Source organism: Lissotriton vulgaris, unplaced genomic scaffold (genome assembly GCF_964263255.1).
Source record: "Lissotriton vulgaris unplaced genomic scaffold, aLisVul1.2 SCAFFOLD_469, whole genome shotgun sequence".
Lineage (NCBI taxonomy): Eukaryota > Metazoa > Chordata > Amphibia > Caudata > Salamandridae > Lissotriton > Lissotriton vulgaris.
This window is the reverse complement of record NW_028243818.1, coordinates 466,744-484,003: the sequence shown is the minus strand read 5'-3', so window position 1 is coordinate 484,003 and position 17,260 is coordinate 466,744. Positions and strand designations below refer to the sequence as shown.

The window sequence follows — 17,260 nt, the reverse complement described above, 5'->3', positions numbered from 1 at the left end:
AGAATCGCTTTGTGGGGCGATGTGAACACGTCGATCCAGGTCCTGCCGAACAGTGCACATACTTCATTTAACTTCCTCACTGACAGGTGATACGTAATGGAAGAAGGCATGTTCTGACCGAGACTGTCAGTCCTGAAATTCATTTTCCCCTGGAAATGCCCTGGTGCCAAGGCTAGAAGGTGAATCTCTGCTCTAGAGAAAATTTGATTCACAACCAGATTTAGCTTCCAGCTCTTTGTACCCCCTTGACGGCTCGAGTGGCACAATGTCACCTGGTTGTCTGTCCTTACAGCCTCATCCCTGCCCTCCAATTGTGAAGCAAATCTGACTGCCATACTGATGCTAGCTCCCTAGAATTAGAAGACTAACTGACTTCCCATGATGGCAAGTGACCTTTCCTTTCCTGTTTCCCAAGGGCTGCTTCCCAGCCCCAGAGACTGGCATTCATAGTGACCTGTCTCAGGGACGGGGGTTGCATAGGAACGTCCTTTGACAAATTGCTGGACACTAGCCACCAATTCAGATGACGGCGAATCTGAGGTGTCACTGGGATTAAGTGATCATAATTTGGAGAATATAGCGACTAGTGAAGCAAGATATGATTCACTAAAGGCTTGCGATAGAACCGCGCCAATGGAGCCACCATCATTGTGGCTGCCTTTAATGCTTGCACTTTGAGACCTGCTCTTGCCGACAGTTTGGTTTGCTGTTTGAGATGATTGATCGCATCTTGGAGAACAGCAATGCTTGAGCTGGGAAGAAACACTCGACTCAAGATGGTATTGAACTGGGCTTCAATGAACAGTCTGTCTTGTGATGGATGCAGCTGAGACTTTGGAAAATGTATGATGAAAACCAGTTTCTTCAGTGTCGCAGTCAGAACCTGTACATGCTCCTGAGCCTTTAAAAAAGAAGAAGCAGCTAATGATCAGTCATCAAGGTATGGAAATATAGAAATGCTCTGTAAATGCAAAACAGCTACAACAGGAGCATGTACCTTTGAAAACACCCTGGGATATGTCAGTAAACCAAAGGTACAACATGGAACTGAAAATGCTAGTTGCCAACAGCAAATCAAAGAAATCTTTTCCTGGCTAGATGAACTGGGACATGAAAGTCGTGTAAATCCAAAGTGAAAAAGACAGAATTAAGGACTGAATTAAAATCATTTTGAAATGTTCCACCAAAACATACTTGTTGAGTACCTTGAGGTTCAACACAGGATGTAATCGCTCATCGGATCTCCAGGACCCACCTGTTCATAATGCATTCCTCCCACTGAGGACAGAACCGACCTAACCTTGCCTCCCGATAGTCATTTCTGTGACTGGATTTGACTATCCTGACTGGTTGGTTGGCCATTGATACTAAACGCGTCACCCCTCACCTCCGACCACGTGCCCTACCTTGAAAGGAACGTCTGTTCTGTGCCTCTTGAAAAGATTTCTTAGTTACCAAGAACTTCTTCTCTTCCACAAGCTGAAAAAGGCTTACAAATTTTCTTCTCCTCTGCGGCTTTCTGAATCATCTGATCTAATTCTGGACCAAAAAGCTTCTGTCCCATAAAAGAATGTTTTTGGTTCAAAGATCTCTGACTGCATCCAAGGTATCCTTGGATACAATCTCTGGCCTGCTACTGCAGCCCGAGCAAATGATGATGTGCCCTAAGACTATAAAATGTGATAACAAAGAGGAACTGGGCAAGGTGTTCCATGTTAGATAACAGATCTGTAGTGTTCTTGTTACTCTGCACAGTGTCATACAATGTTTGTAAGTCCTTTAGCAATGTCTGAGTGACCTAGGCTGCATACGTCTGATAGAGATATTTGTGGCTGAATATGATCTTTTTAAAGATGCCTCTACCTTCTTGTCTACCACCTCAGAAAAAGTGTAGCATCTTCTGAGGCTAATCTTGATGTAGAAGCCATAGATGCCAACATGGTATTCAGTTTTGGTGTTTGATGGAACTCTTCATCAAAAGTCTATAATAAGGTGTCTCTTATTAAGAAAATGTGGAATAGATTGTTTGTCAAGATCCTTCCACTCTTTATGGAGCATAATCTTCATGACGTTGTGCAGGGGTAAGTCATCCACTTCCACATCACTATATTGGGCATAGAACCACCTATCCTCTTGTCTAGGTGTCTTTTCAAAGCCCAAATCTCCTGAATATGTCTTAAGAGGTCTTCCAGCTGTGGGCATTGCATATATTTGCATCATTATGATCAAGTTTTTGCTTGTTTGTTAACAGCCTGACCAAAGTGAAATCACCAGCCTCCTTAATTAAGGCCTGAAGTTCAACAGGGGAAATCTGCAGAACTTCTTCATTTTCTTCAGGTTGTCCCACAACCTGCTCAACAAAATGCTCCATACGAGCTGCCTTATTGCCCCACATATTTAAAAACTGGTACGCGATGCACTAGGACGTGTCCTTCCTATTTATATACTGTTGCAGAGTGACCAAATCTTACGAGATTTCGGCACCCAAAAGCAGTTATGGATACAAAGCTACGCAGCTCCCCTTCGGCCTGAGCTCCAACGCCAGAACCACCCCCTTCCCTGCCCAACACATGGACGGGGAGCATGTCAGAAGTGAAAAAGTTCCTTCCATCCTGTGTCAAGGAACCCAACAAGTAAGGATTATAATATTGTTTCATATAAACAAATATGGCTTAGCTCTTTTCCTGAGGATAGTTAAAACACAGGATGGGTGGAAGGAGGGGTTAGCTATGTATACTGTTCATAGAAATAGAAGAAGTCTGCATGCAGGCAAGGTCTTTGACCCTGGGCGTGATATATACCTCTGTTGGAGGGAGAGTTGCCTCCACATTGTTTAAGTCTGGGACCAGGAGGACAAAGATGAGGGGGTAATACATCTTTTGAACAAGTGTCTTGAAAGCAACAAAACTTTCTCTTATTGAGTTATCACTTATCAGCCGTCAGTCATTAGATGGTATGTAATTAGGTCTCTGTAAAGATTAAATGTAACTGGGGTATTGTGCAAAATTTTCACCTTTGTAACTGTGTGAGTTGGCAAAGGTTGTGCACTTGTGTTGACCTGTGCTCATTTGTAAAATTTCCAAGAAGAAAAAGTTTTGAGTGAGACCAATGTAAATTCCTGTGCAAAATGAGTTTGCAGCTTTTTTCTTCAGCAGAATCGTCTTTGCCCCGGATTCCCACACTTTACTTTGAAAAAACTTAATAAAGTTCTCAAAGTTGACGAAAATTAAGAAATGTAGCCATTGTTGAAGAGAGTGGAAGTGGAGTTACTGCATTTTCCACACTACTAATTGCAAATGGATGGTGACTAGCCATGACAAAGCTGTCCAACCAGTGTATGTGTCACATGCTTAGAATGTATGTATTGCATTATGAATTGACAATTTCGCTCTATTTTTGAAGAAGAGTACCATCTGATTTACCAACTTGCAGTTTCCCCAGCAGCCTCTTTAAGGCCACTTTCCTCTTTATGAGTTTTTTCAGAATGACTCTCCCTTCCCCCCTAAGCCCTGTTGTGCAGTATATATTAGAGTATGTAAAAAAAGTATAATTCAGTATCAAGGCATCTGAGCTCAATTATTTTTTGTCCCACATGGGTTTGTAAGATGCACCTTAATGCATTATTGCTTCCTTTATGTATATTTAAGATGACACCTTTTTTGCTCTCCTTTTCCTCCATACAGATGGAGTTTTTGGAAGATGTCAGCGGGTTCCGGTGATAGACGTTTTTAAATACGAAGTTTCACCGCCTGTTCTCCAGCGCCTCAGGGCCATCCTACAGAAGCTTTCGCAAAGAGGTGAGTTTTGTCAGTGCTTTTATGCTAACTTTTTTTCTTATAGTTATTTCTTAGAAACATTCAACAAGGGTGCCATGAAAGAGCGTACCAGGTATCCATTCACACTGGAGCACAAAAAGATGCTTCAATGTAATGCATTATTGGTGAAATACAGAAGAGATCACAAACCATGTATGGTCCAATTCACAAACGTTTCTGCCTACCTAAGTGTAAAACAGCTATTAGGATTCTGTATATCCCACCCAGAATGTCTGCTAGTAAGGGGCGGTGGCTCCTCGGGAGCGGAGGAGTGACGCCCCACCTACTGCGAGTTAATGCCATTTTATTTATTTGCCACTGCACCGGCTCGCACTGTGTAGGCATGAGGGTGGGGGCAGGGCGTAATCCATAAATGTAGGATGGCAGCACTGGTCTACAGTGCGCATGTCAGATTGGCCAGCTGTCTAGCGATGGCCAGTCTGAGATGTACACTGTAGATCCAGCAATCCACAAGTTTTGAAACAACGCGGGGATTGCTGGCAATGCCCTCAGCCTCAAAATGAGTGCTGGGTGAGCTGGCTTCCACCAATCCAGCAGCTACTGTCACAGCATAGGAGCAGCTCCAGGATTGGTTGGAGATGCTTCCAACAAGCAGGAAGGAAGTCCTTCCTTTCCTTCCTGCTCATGGAAAGATGAGAGGAGTGCCACAGCGGTAATGCGCCCGAATTTATGGTGAGTCGCACGCCTTTGCGCCTCACCATTTTTTATTTACTGTAGCCGCTACTAGTATTGCAGATTTTCCACTTGTTAGTTTAGTGTTACGGATAGTAACATGGTTTGAGGGGTAGAGGACAAACTGTGTCCTGGTAATGTAAACAACAACACAATTTCCATTTTGTGGAAGCTGGAAGCTTAGAGTCACAAGCAGTTGAGATTCCCACTCCATTTGAATACAAGTATCAACGACTGGAATAAGTGCATAAATTAAATGAAGAGGTCCCCCAAATACTACAAATGTTCAGATGTTGTATGGGGAAGCTATTTCTTCAAAGAGAAAATATTTTCCCCTTGCCTCTTCACATTTCTGCCCGTCTTAATCATGCAGCTTTTCTGCCCAATGGAAAACCTCTGGTGTATGTACTCCTCAGAATCTGCATAGGCCATACATTTCAAGGAATATTTGTAAATCCCCCATTATGTCAGAAGTTCACTCCAAAAATAGGAGTAAACTTACAGAAGTAGATTTCCGACTTTTTAAAGAAAAGCTTCCTGTTTAAGGTGAAAGTGCTGGTTACTTTGTCACACATATGCAGTATAAAATTAATGTATCTTATAGAGGGCTCAGTTACTTCGCAATTTGGTTTACTCTATATTAAGTCCCTATCCCTTTAATTACTTAATATACACACATACTCCAACAAGATCCCATTACACAACTACCCTCTTCAGATGAACGAAATATACACATTTATGCATATAAGGATTTTCAGAAACCTTCATTGATGTTACCTAACACGAATTAAAACTGCAAATCAGGAGAAGAAAAGGATATCGCAACTGAAAGGGTTTCTCTCCTCTGCACAAACCACACAATATTCAAAATAATGGGTCTGAATTGGAAGCCCATTTTTTAACTTCAATTTAGGTGTGCAGTGGCTTGATTTATGCGTTTAAATCTATATTTGGCACTTGTATAAAGATTTAAGTACAACAGGGCTCCATTCATGAAAATGTTCTAATCCGTAACTGAATTTTCTGCCATATACCTCTTTGAAGTCTGTCAGAAATGTACAAACAGATAGGCATAGCATATGTTTACTACTGAAGATTTAATTCCCATGGCTGTTGAGACATCCACAGATATAACTCCCATGCAAAGAGTCATAAGGGAATGTTTGGAGCCATTGTTTACCTTGGAAGCTTCGGAAAGCCTATAAACATATTTTTGTGGGTATTCCCGAACTCCGAACTAACCTTTTCCCACTCTTGAAATGGTCAGACTGAGACTTACTCTCCTTCCAGAATGGGAAAGGGAATGAATCCCCTCCAGATTGCCATGGGATTGGGGAAGTGCTGCCTTCTAAGAAAATGATTCCCCGTAGAGGAAAACATGTTCATTTGAAAAGGAGGTTCCAATCCCCTGTGTGAAACTCAATGCTTTGCAGAATTATACACAAAAAGAATAAGACACCATGGGACATGTCTGCCAGTGCTCAATTTGTAAAACTATAACTGCTAGTGCCCAAGGCCAGTGCTGTCGAAGTTCGGGCTGTTGAATACCAAGGCTGTGTAGTCATGATTCCACCCCATGTCTCTTTAATGCATCACCCTACCCTCCCTGCCCACTTCTCTCACTCTTGCCGGTTCCATTTCATCCCTGCTTTCTCTCTTTGTCACTGTTTTTCCATCTTGCTATACATCTTTCTCCCCCTTTGTAGATTTTCTCTCTTTTAAGCTAGATCACAAGGTGTTTGGAGAAAATAAGTGCCAGTCCCCAAAAATAAGCGCCAGTGGCTCCTCCTGCAACTGCTGACGAAAATTAAGCACTGCATGTCCCATCACATTTCCAACAATATGTCTGGAAACCTGCATCTGTCATAGCTTTCCTTGCGTACTACTCCGAGTGTGCCTTGGGCGCAGATGCAAATTTCTGCCAGTATTTTTACTTTTTTCCATGAATATGGCACACATACATTGGAAAGATTGGACAACATCAACTTCAAGCAGCTGGTCACAGAACCCATGCACAAAGCAGGACACATGCAGGACCCTATCGACAAGATTAGATACAGCCACAACTCGGAACTCACCTGGTCAGACCACTCGATCGTCCAATTCACCCTTGCCAGACTTCCCTGCATTGCCCCAACGACCACAGAGCCCCCTTCCACAGCTCGACCATGGTCACTCAGCAAAAATAGCCCAACGCCCTCTGCACCACACATCTTGACATCACCACCAACCTGGAGCAGACAGGACAGAACTTCAATGACTGGATCACCAGCGCTGCTGACCGAGTTGCTCCAACCAAACCAGCCAGCTCACCACTATCCTCAATGCCTCAATAACCACAGCCACCTGTCCCAATGCTTGGAAACCTGCAGAGGTCAGACCCCCCTCCTCAAATGACCTACTCAGGCTTTAGAGCCAACCACAGCACCAAGACAGAACTGAATGCTTCAACGAATGACATCTGCACCCTACTCGACAGAGGAGTATCCGTCGCCCTGATCCTGCTTGACCCTCTGCAGCCTTCGACACCATCTCCCACCCCGCACACATTGATCAACTATGGAATTACAGGTGATTCGCTCAGATGTATGGCATCCTTTCTCACAGGGCGCACCCAAAGAGTCCACCTCCCTCCCTTCACCTCGTAAACCAAGCACACTATCTGCAACGTCCCCCAAGGCTCATCCCTCAGCCCAACCCTCTTTAACGTCTACAGGACACCACTCACAGACATCGTCAAATCACACAACATCAATATCATATCCCACACTGACTACACACAGCTCGTCCTCCCTCTTTCAGCGGATCCCACCTTGATGAAGACCAACTTTCACAACTGTATGAAGAATGTCTCAGCCTGGATGAAGGACAACTGCCTGAAGCTGAACGTGAAAAAAACAGAAGTTCTGATCTTCGGCAGATACACCGCCCTCTGTAACGACTCCTGGTGGCTGTCAGAACTCACCCCACGTCGAAAGACCACATCCGCAACCTCAGCATCACCCTGAAAAGTAAACTCTTGCTGAAACGGCAGGTCAATGCCGTCTAGTCAGGCTGCTTCCATACACTTCACATGCTCTGCAAAGTTTTCAAGTAGCTCGCTATCAGCACCAGGAAGACAGTGACGCAGGCCCTCATCACCAGCAACTGGACTACGGCAATTCACTCTATGCAGGCACCACCACCAAACTCATGGAAAGACTCCAGACGATCCAGAACGCAGCCTCTAGACGGATCCTCAACCTGCCCAAGAGAACCCATGTCACCCAGCACCTGAAGGACCTCCACCGGCTCCCGGTCCAGTAGAGATGCTAATTCAAGCTCCTGACCACGCCTACAAAGCCCTCTATAACCAAGGACCCACCTACATTAACCACCGCCTGCATTTCCACTGATGTACCAGGAAAATCCGCTCCACACACCTCGTCCTCGCATTGATACCTCACATATGCCGCTGCCGCTCCGGAGGACGCCTCTTCTGCCATCTCGTTGCCACAGCCTGGACTGCCCTTCAGACTGTACCCTTGCTGACCCACTTCAGGAAGGGGTTCAAGAACTGACTCTTCATCTGATACCTGCCTGCTGCACGTGCCTGGATATCCTCTCAGGTGACAAGCAGTGCGTTACAAGTGGCTTCATTGATTGACATTCTTCATGTAAGTAAATATTCTTCAAGCGACTGGGAACGAGCTTTCCAGGGCAAGAGTGTCTTGGGAATTGTGTGCACAGTTACAAAGAAAAGTGTGTTTGATCAAAAACTATTACACATTAGATTTCCAACCTGGAAATCTTTCGAATTGTATTCCTGGCAAGTGGAAGATTAAGTCAATTCTGGTACAGAGTAGGGAAAGGGGAGCACACCTTACCAAAGTGGTTTGAGATGCAGGGGAATCTTTTCTCAGTTGAGTTAAAAGAAAACAGAAGTTTTAAAGTTGGATTGTATAGTTACACCTGCAATGATTCTTTTGCATTATCGTAAATGTAATTTACAAAAGAAAACCAGCAATGTGGTTGGTAACCTACTACTGTCACAACTTCCCAGGCATATTTCCGAATTCCTAGGTGAATTCCCAAAATGTTAGAAATGTGCCTAGAATGTGGAAGGGAACCTACGAGGCTACATTTCTAACTTTTTTCGGTGCATAAAATTCAGTGTGCACTGGGGAAACACAAGCGAATGTTTAAAATCCTACCCGTCATCCAATTCAATTACTCAAGAGTTTTATCATTTGAATCCTTCCAAGTGGGTGTATCTTAATAGGATAAAAATAGTTACTTAAAATTTGGGAGTCTTGAGATGCCATGCGAACAGCAAAGGGCACATGACCAGCCAGTGGAGAGACAGGACAGAAGCACATTCCGAGGTCCTACTGCAACTTCATTAAGGTGGGGGGAGTGGGGAGTGGTGGCAATTTAAATAGTTGAAAATTACCATTTAAACATCTTCACACAAACTAATATAAGCAGCCTCAAGTTTACCTCTGTAATAATTTTATTTCTTTACAAAATGTTGTACTATCACTCAATAGTAGCTTTAAAAAATAATTAATGGACTTGCTTCTTACCCCCATCAGACACACTTGATCTCGCACACACGCTTCTGCTGATAAGCCTTTACAATGCACAGTATAAAAATTACATGTTGTCTTACATTGGATGTTTGGTATATGGATCTTTATCATGAACAGTTGTGCTTGCTCAGAGCAAAGCTGAGAGCCTGTTTTTAGGCACTTGGGGGCATATTATCAAGGAACGGTGTTAAAATTGTCGCAGCTTTAGCGGCAGGAAACTGCAGCTAAAGAGGCGATAATGGGCTTGATAATATGACCTTGAGAATTCCAATAGAAGCTCATGTTCTGGTGTTAACATGGGCTTCTATTGGAATTCTCTTCGGCATATTATCAAGCCCATTATCGCCGTTTCAGCAGCAGTTTCCTGCTGCTAAAGCGGTGATACTTTTAACGCCGTTCCTTGATAATATTTAATTTAATTTGAATTTAAAAACATTTATTGAGCGCACTTATACCCAGCGGTTTCATGGCGCTTTAAGGACTACGACCAGCGGCAACAGCAGAAGGACAGACTAGGCAGCGAAGGCTCTGGAGAATGAGAATGTTTTCAAATTTTTCCGGAACTCCAAATAGGAGGGTGAGGTTCTGAGTGTCATAGGAAGGGAGTTTCAGAAGACAGGTGCAAGGGCCGCGAATTTCGCCCCGCCTGCTTTCTTTTTCTTGAAACGGGGTATAGCCAGGAGTGCCATATGGGTGGAGCGGAGTTCTCTACCCGGCAAATAGGGCCTGATGGCTGAGCAAATAAACTCAGGGGCGGTGCCCATCCTGGCCTGAAAAGTGAGGCAACCTAGCTTGAATTGGGCCCGCTCTCTCACAGGCAGCCAGTGCAGCGACTTTAGCAGTGGGGTGACCCGGTGGAATTTGGGTAGCCCATGGTTCAGGCGGGCAGCCTGATTTTGCACTAATTGCAGGCGGAGTATAGCGTAGGCCGGCGCGCCATTATAGATTATGTTCCCATAATCGAGGCGCGAGAGCACCATTGCCATCACAATTATCTTAAGTGCAGGGAGGGAGAAAAAGCGGGATATTTTTCTAATTGTCCGGAGGGAGAAGAAACAGGAAGATACCACCGAGCTGACCTGGGTGTGTACAGAGAGTTGAGAATTGAGGAAGATCCCGAGGGTTTTAACTTTAGGGACCGGGAGTGGGGAGACACCAAGTGAAGGGGGCCAAAAGGAGGGGGACCAGGGGCTGCAACCACCTCCTGTCAAGACCAGCTCTGTCTTGTCAGGGTTGAGTTTGAGGTGGTTGCAGTTCATCCAGTCCTGAATGAATAACATAACGGTTTGAAAGTTCTGGGCAGAAGAAGGGGAGTGGGAAAGATTAAAAATTAGCTGGAGGTCATCGGCGTAGTTGAACACCGTGACCTCGAGCTGCTGCAACATAAAAATGAGGGTATAGATGTATAAATTAAACAAAAGAGGGGATAAAGAAGAGCCCTGGGGGACGCCGCACTCCATCTTTCGTGAAGAGGCAGCGAAGCCAGCGAGATGGACAGCCTGTGCCCAGTCGCACAGGAAAGATTTAAGCCAAGAGAGGGCTTTCTCTTTCTAAGAGGACTTCGGATTTCTCAGGGTTAGTATATAATGTTAGCCAGTATAGAACGACAGAAAGGGACAACCCCTGCTCACTGTTTCCGAACTGAGTTGAATGTAGATTAGAGGTGGGTGGGCCAACAAATTAACGAGGAGAGCCGAGCCATAGCCGAACCAAGGGTCTAGCTCGGATCTTAGACCCTGTGCACAAGCCAAGCCAAGCCCTGAAAATGTTTCCTATGTAAATCAAAGACCAATCATCATGTAAAATATGATCGACTCGTCAGAATATTGTTATTCTTTAGCATGCACCGAGAAGTACTTTCATAAAAGTGATAATTTTTAAGGATGTACCCAGCACAGAGCAACATTCCTTATATTAAGGCTTTGATTTGACCTTTCTGTACACCTTTCAGAAGTTTTTATATAGTGTTAACTCAACCCAAAGGTAATGGAGTCAGTAGTGGCTGCTCAGGATCAGCAGCAGTGGGACAGCAAGGGTGAGAAAAAGGGGGGAAGGGGAATACAAAAATAAGGAAAAAATATATATATATATAAAAGTTTACATATGTGCTGGTGCAGTTGTCTCATTGCCCTCTCCCAATCCTCAACTCCAGGGCTGGTTCACACTGTGAAGGTTCCCAGATGGCTATCCAAGTGTGCTCTCATGCTGGGAATATTATTCCCAGCATGAGAGCAGCGCCAGGATTGGTCTGAGCGGACTTGTTAGCCACTCAGACAGTGCCTGAGACCCTCTGGTTTTTCTCCACCCAACTGTACAACACAGACTGCTGGAGAAATTCTAAGTGCGCATTACTTTTTTTACATGTAGCACGAAATTGACCGAAAGGCCAAGCACTTTACTGTGACCAGTAATATTACACAAGGTCACATGCATTGTTTATACGCATGAGGTGATTAAGTGATTTGGCCACAATCACAGTATGTTGAACCAACGCCGAGACTTGAACCTGGTTCCCCAGTTCTACAGTTGGCAATGCTGACAGTAATGATGATTAAAAGCATATAATTCTTTTGCCAAAATTCACAATTTTATATAGTAATGTACATTCAATGAAAACATATTTAAAACCCTTACTTTTTGGTTTTTATTGTGGATCGATGTCCCCTTGTTCTGTATTCATGTCTCGAATAACAGTAAGCCATATTTTGATAAACATAATTCCACAATAACCCTTCTAAAAGTGACAATTCTCAATTTTGTGGTTTTACAAAAATAACATTCCTTCTAATACATTCTTATCGATGCCCAATGCATTTCGGGATGGAGATTCCTTCTTCAGGGGACTCTGTAAACATAAATAATGAAAAGGCTCTCAGACTTTGTAATTTAATATACAGGAAAGAAGTATTGCATAACTGCATTAAATGACTCTGTGTAAATGGTGAGTTTATGTGAATTAAAGTAAGGTGCTCATCAAGTGCTCATTGAAAAAGTGCACTGAAAGATAGCATTAACACCACCCGACTTAGGGGCCGATTAGGATGGCGGACGGAAATGGGTACTGTCCGCCATGGTGGGGGAAATTTTACTCCCGGCTGCGCCGCGGAGATACCGCGATTGGGATTAGGATATTCATGTGACGAAACTCCGACCGCGGCGGACGGTTCACAACCAACACCGTCCGCGGCGGTCGGAACACAACCAAGTCCGTCCGCGGCGGACGGAGTTCAATGAACAACCACTGCCGCGGACGGAAATGACCGCGGAAAATAAAACATGTACCGCCATACCTGAGAATACTCCGTGGGCGCAATTAGGATAAATCCGCCCGTACCACGGAACGCACAGCCATCCACGTCCGCGGCGGAAACAATGCCACGAGAACCACAGCATCACCGCGGAAGGCCAACAGGCACAACATCCCTAGCGCCGAACAAATGTCAGAAACTGCACCGCAAGTCCTAAGCAAACATACGAACATTGACAAGCCCCCCCCCCCAACACCATTCACAAGCCACCATGACAAGTCCCAATCATCCAATAATGCACACACGTCAACACGCCCACCTACCACCTGACTCGCAACAACCATTGAGACACGACTACAAAATGACACCCACACACAACCACAATCCTTTGCACCACAGCATTGCTGCCAGCAAGAGGGCAAATCGAGAAACTGCTAACTCACATAAAATCACATAGAAGACACCCACCCACCACCCTACCACACCCACCACACAAACACCCACCACACAAATCCGACACATCACACACCACACACCTGCACCTCCCAACTCACACAACTCACACACTGAGCACCACACACCATGGCACCCAAAAAAAATCCTAAATTCTCAGAGACAGAGTTGAGGGTAATGGTAGACGAAATAATCCGTGTCGAGCCCCACATCTTCGGGGCCCAAGTCCAGCAGACGAGCGTGGCGCAAAAGAACCACATGTGGGACAGGATCGTCACTCGGGTGAATGCGTCGGGGACTGTGCCGAGGACGAAGCATGACATTCAGAGGCGGTGGCATGACCTGAAGACCAGGGTCAAGGGCATCCGAGCGAAAAACGTCACTAGAGCCAATCATACTGGCGGTGGCACACCCCCGGAGCCATTACCCTACACAGATTGGGAGGAGAAGGTGCTGGGGATACTGCACCGAGAGAGCCTAGACGGACTTGACGAAGGAGAAGAGACTGGTGAGTACAAACCAACACCACGATCAGCACGACATGGTCAGGCTCACACAACTGAGAAGAAACATCCCCTACGCCCCAAACCATGCACGTTCGACACCAACTCACTAACATGTCCATGGCTCCCAACAGGCCCCCATGTTCACGGGGAGGGTGGTGGTGGTGGTGGTGGTGGTGGTGGAGGGTGGGGTGTGCGAGAGGCCCAAACTACAACTCCCAACAGGCCCCCCATGTTCACGGGGAGGGTGGTGGTGGTGGTGGAGGGTGGGGTGTGTGAGAGGCCCAAACTACAACTCCCAACAGGCCCCCCATGTTCACGGGGAGGGTGGTGGTGGTGGTGGAGGGTGGGGTGTGTGAGAGGCCCAAACTACAACTCCCAACAGGCCCCCATGTTCACGGGGAGGGTGGTGGTGGTGGTGGTGGTGGTGGTGGAGGGTGGGGTGTGTGAGAGGCCCAAACTACAACTCCCAACAGGCCCCCCATGTTCACGGGGAGGGTGGTGGTGGTGGTGGAGGGTGGGGTGTGTGAGAGGCCCAAACTACAACTCCCAACAGGCCCCCCATGTTCACGGGGAGGGTGGTGGTGGTGGTGGTGGAGGGTGGGGTGTGTGAGAGGCCCAAACTACAACTCCCAACAGGCCCCCCATGTTCACGGGGAGGGTGGTGGTGGTGGTGGTGGTGGAGGGTGGGGTGTGTGAGAGGCCCAAACTACAACTCCCAACAGGCCCCCCATGTTCACGGGGAGGGTGGTGGTGGTGGTGGTGGTGGAGGGTGGGGTGTGTGAGAGGCCCAAACTACAACTCCCAACAGGCCCCCATGTTCACGGGGAGGGTGGTGGTGGTGGTGGTGGTGGTGGTGGTGGAGGGTGGGGTGTGTGAGAGGCCCAAACTACAACTCCCAACAGGCCCCCCATGTTCACGGGGAGGGTGGTGGTGGTGGTGGTGGTGGAGGGTGGGGTGTGTGAGAGGCCCAAACTACAACTCCCAACAGGCCCCCATGTTCACGGGGAGGGTGGTGGTGGTGGTGGTGGTGGTGGTGGAGGGTGGGGTGTGTGAGAGGCCCAAACTACAACTCCCAACAGGCCCCCCATGTTCACGGGGAGGGTGGTGGTGGTGGTGGAGGGTGGGGTGTGTGAGAGGCCCAAACTACAACTCCCAACAGGCCCCCATGTTCACGGGGAGGGTGGTGGTGGTGGTGGTGGTGGTGGTGGTGGTGGAGGGTGGGGTGTGTGAGAGGCCCAAACTACAACTCCCAACAGGCCCCCCATGTTCACGGGGAGGGTGGTGGTGGTGGTGGAGGGTGGGGTGTGTGAGAGGCCCAAACTACAACTCCCAACAGGCCCCCCATGTTCACGGGGAGGGTGGTGGTGGTGGTGGAGGGTGGGGTGTGTGAGAGGCCCAAACTACAACTCCCAACAGGCCCCCCATGTTCACGGGGAGGGTGGTGGTGGTGGTGGTGGTGGTGGAGGGTGGGGTGTGTGAGAGGCCCAAACTACAACTCCCAACAGGCCCCCCATGTTCACGGGGAGGGTGGTGGTGGTGGTGGAGGGTGGGGTGTGTGAGAGGCCCAAACTACAACTCCCAACAGGCCCCCCATGTTCACGGGGAGGGTGGTGGTGGTGGTGGTGGTGGTGGAGGGTGGGGTGTGTTCGACAGGAAACCGAAATGGCTACAAATCCATATACCCATGTAATGTCCAAATAACTGACCAGCTCGATCTTGTCCCTCAGGTGATCGTCAACTGACTGCGGAAACCAGTACCCGGCCGCCAGCCTCGCCTCTCACATCTACAGGACTCTCTGGTGACGAGGACACAGTCAGCTCCGGGGCGGAGGATGGAGCGGGACCAAGCACGCAGCCAGGGCCATCTGGCTCACAGGGACTCCCTGGACAGACCAACGTCGCATGTGTGACTCCAGCAGCACCTGTCTCTGTGATCTGCACAGTCCCCACCACCACCAGTACCACCAGTACCACCAGTACCACCAGTACCACCAGCACCACGACTCCTGCCGCTGCCACCCAGCAGAACCCACCGCGCAACGCTGGTCCAACGGCCCCACACACAAGCAGGGTGAGTGGGCCACAAACACAGGCAACGGGACAACATCCAATCAGGCGAGCCACACACCGCCGTGCAGAGGAGGAACAGCTACCCCAGCCAGTGGCACAGTCCCTACAAGCTCTTGCCAGGTGCCAGGCGTCATACGACCGGTCCCAGGCAAACGCTGATCGTGCACACCAGGACTCAGTCGACAACACCAACACCCAGCGCCAAATCGCTGGCATCCTTGGCCAGATGTTGCTGATCATGGGGCAGCAGGCAACGATGTGGAGTGAATGGGTTGACCGGAACAACCCCCCCCCCCCTCCACCAAGTGTGGTAGCGCCACCGTCACCTCCGCCTCCCCCGCCACCTCCGCCTCCCCCGCCACCTCCGCCTCCGCCGCCACCTCCGCCTCCGCCTCCACCGCCGCCACCACCACCTGAGCCCCTGGCGACGGATGTGGCCCATCAACAACCTGCCCTCCCAGCTGACTCTGTTCCAGGTCAGAGACGGAGGGGCCGTCCGAGTAAGAAAGAGGCTGAGAGCAGTGTTGGAGCGCCAGGCACACGCTCCAAGAGGGGACGACCATGACAATGTCACTGCCTGTGCCAGACATTCACCCAGCTAAGTAGCCTGTCCCACAGACAATCATTCCCACTGGTCTGCTGGTCTACCCTGACACCCCCCAATGTGGCGTCAGCACGGACATTTCATCAGCCAATACCTTCAACTCCAACTCCCTCCACCCCACTGACTTGTAAATATTCACCAGCACAGAAGCACAACCTGTAAATAAATAGCATTAATTCACACAATGATGTTTTGCCTCCATGTTTATTCACATGATTGCCATCAGATACAGACGTGAACAGGTACAGGGATCATAGTCGTACATGATCATGGCGCTGCGGGAGTGACCTAGAGAAAACCAGAGACAGCAAACACACGTCAGTAAAGAGATTCACACACATCACAACACAATGCACAGCTACATTACACAAACGACAACCATCACACAAGCATGGGATGAGAGCACACACATCATGGACACTTCCATGTCCAAAGACATGAAGACACACATGTGCAACCATCACAAACAACACCCAGCTGATTAACCCCATACCCACACAACACCAGCAAACATACATGAGGCATTGTCAACCGCCACTACAGGTAGATACTCACATTCAAGGGAAGTAGCGATCTATGAGCTGGCGCCTCTGGTCCACACCTTCCTCCTCACCACTATCCTCATCAGTGGACATGGGTGGGATGGGAGGCCGAGGCACTCCTTCGTCTTCAGGGTCCAACAGCAGTTCAATGCCATTGCGTACTGCAATGTTGTGGAGCATGCAGCAGGCTATCACGATCTTGCATACTTTTCCTGGTGTGTAAGGCAGGGCCCCTCCGGTCTTATCGAGGCACCGAAACCTGGACTTTAGCAGTCCAAAGGTACGTTCGATGACTCTCCGTGTCCTTCCATGTGCCTCATTGTACCGCATGTCACCCGCCGTCCTCGGATTACGTAGGGGACTGAGGAGCCAGGGCCGGTTTGGGTAAGCCGAGTCGCCTATGTAGGGGGATGACAGAGACAAACATCTGAAATATATATGGTGGGTACCCCATGCAACACAGACATCACAAGAGTACCCACTGCACACTCACCAACAAGCCACGCTTGACCGGGTCGCAGATTTGCCATGAGTCGTGGGACATTGCTGCTCCGCATGATGTGGGCGTCATGTGCGGATCCAGGAAATCTGGCACACACATGGGAGATGATGTTGTTCGCCAGGCACACCACCTGCACGTTCAGCGAATGAAAGTGTTTGCGATTCCTGAACACTTGTTCGCGTGCCCGTGATGGAATCAGAGCGATGTGTGTGCCATCAATTGAGCCCACAACGTGAGGCATGTGGCCCAGTGCATA

The 17,260-nt window shown here is 48.1% G+C and overlaps 1 protein-coding gene across 1 annotated transcript in view; it reads left to right on the top strand.

Annotated features, from left to right (window-relative positions):
• LOC147668224 (receptor-type tyrosine-protein phosphatase N2-like) overlaps nt 1-17,260 on the top strand; it is a 945,343-nt gene that overhangs the window by 552,692 nt on the left and 375,391 nt on the right. Inside the window, exon 4 of the mRNA XM_086948690.1 lies at nt 3,684-3,797. Coding sequence (XP_086804816.1) covers nt 3,684-3,797 — 114 coding nt within the window. The remainder of the gene's footprint in view (nt 1-3,683; nt 3,798-17,260) is intronic.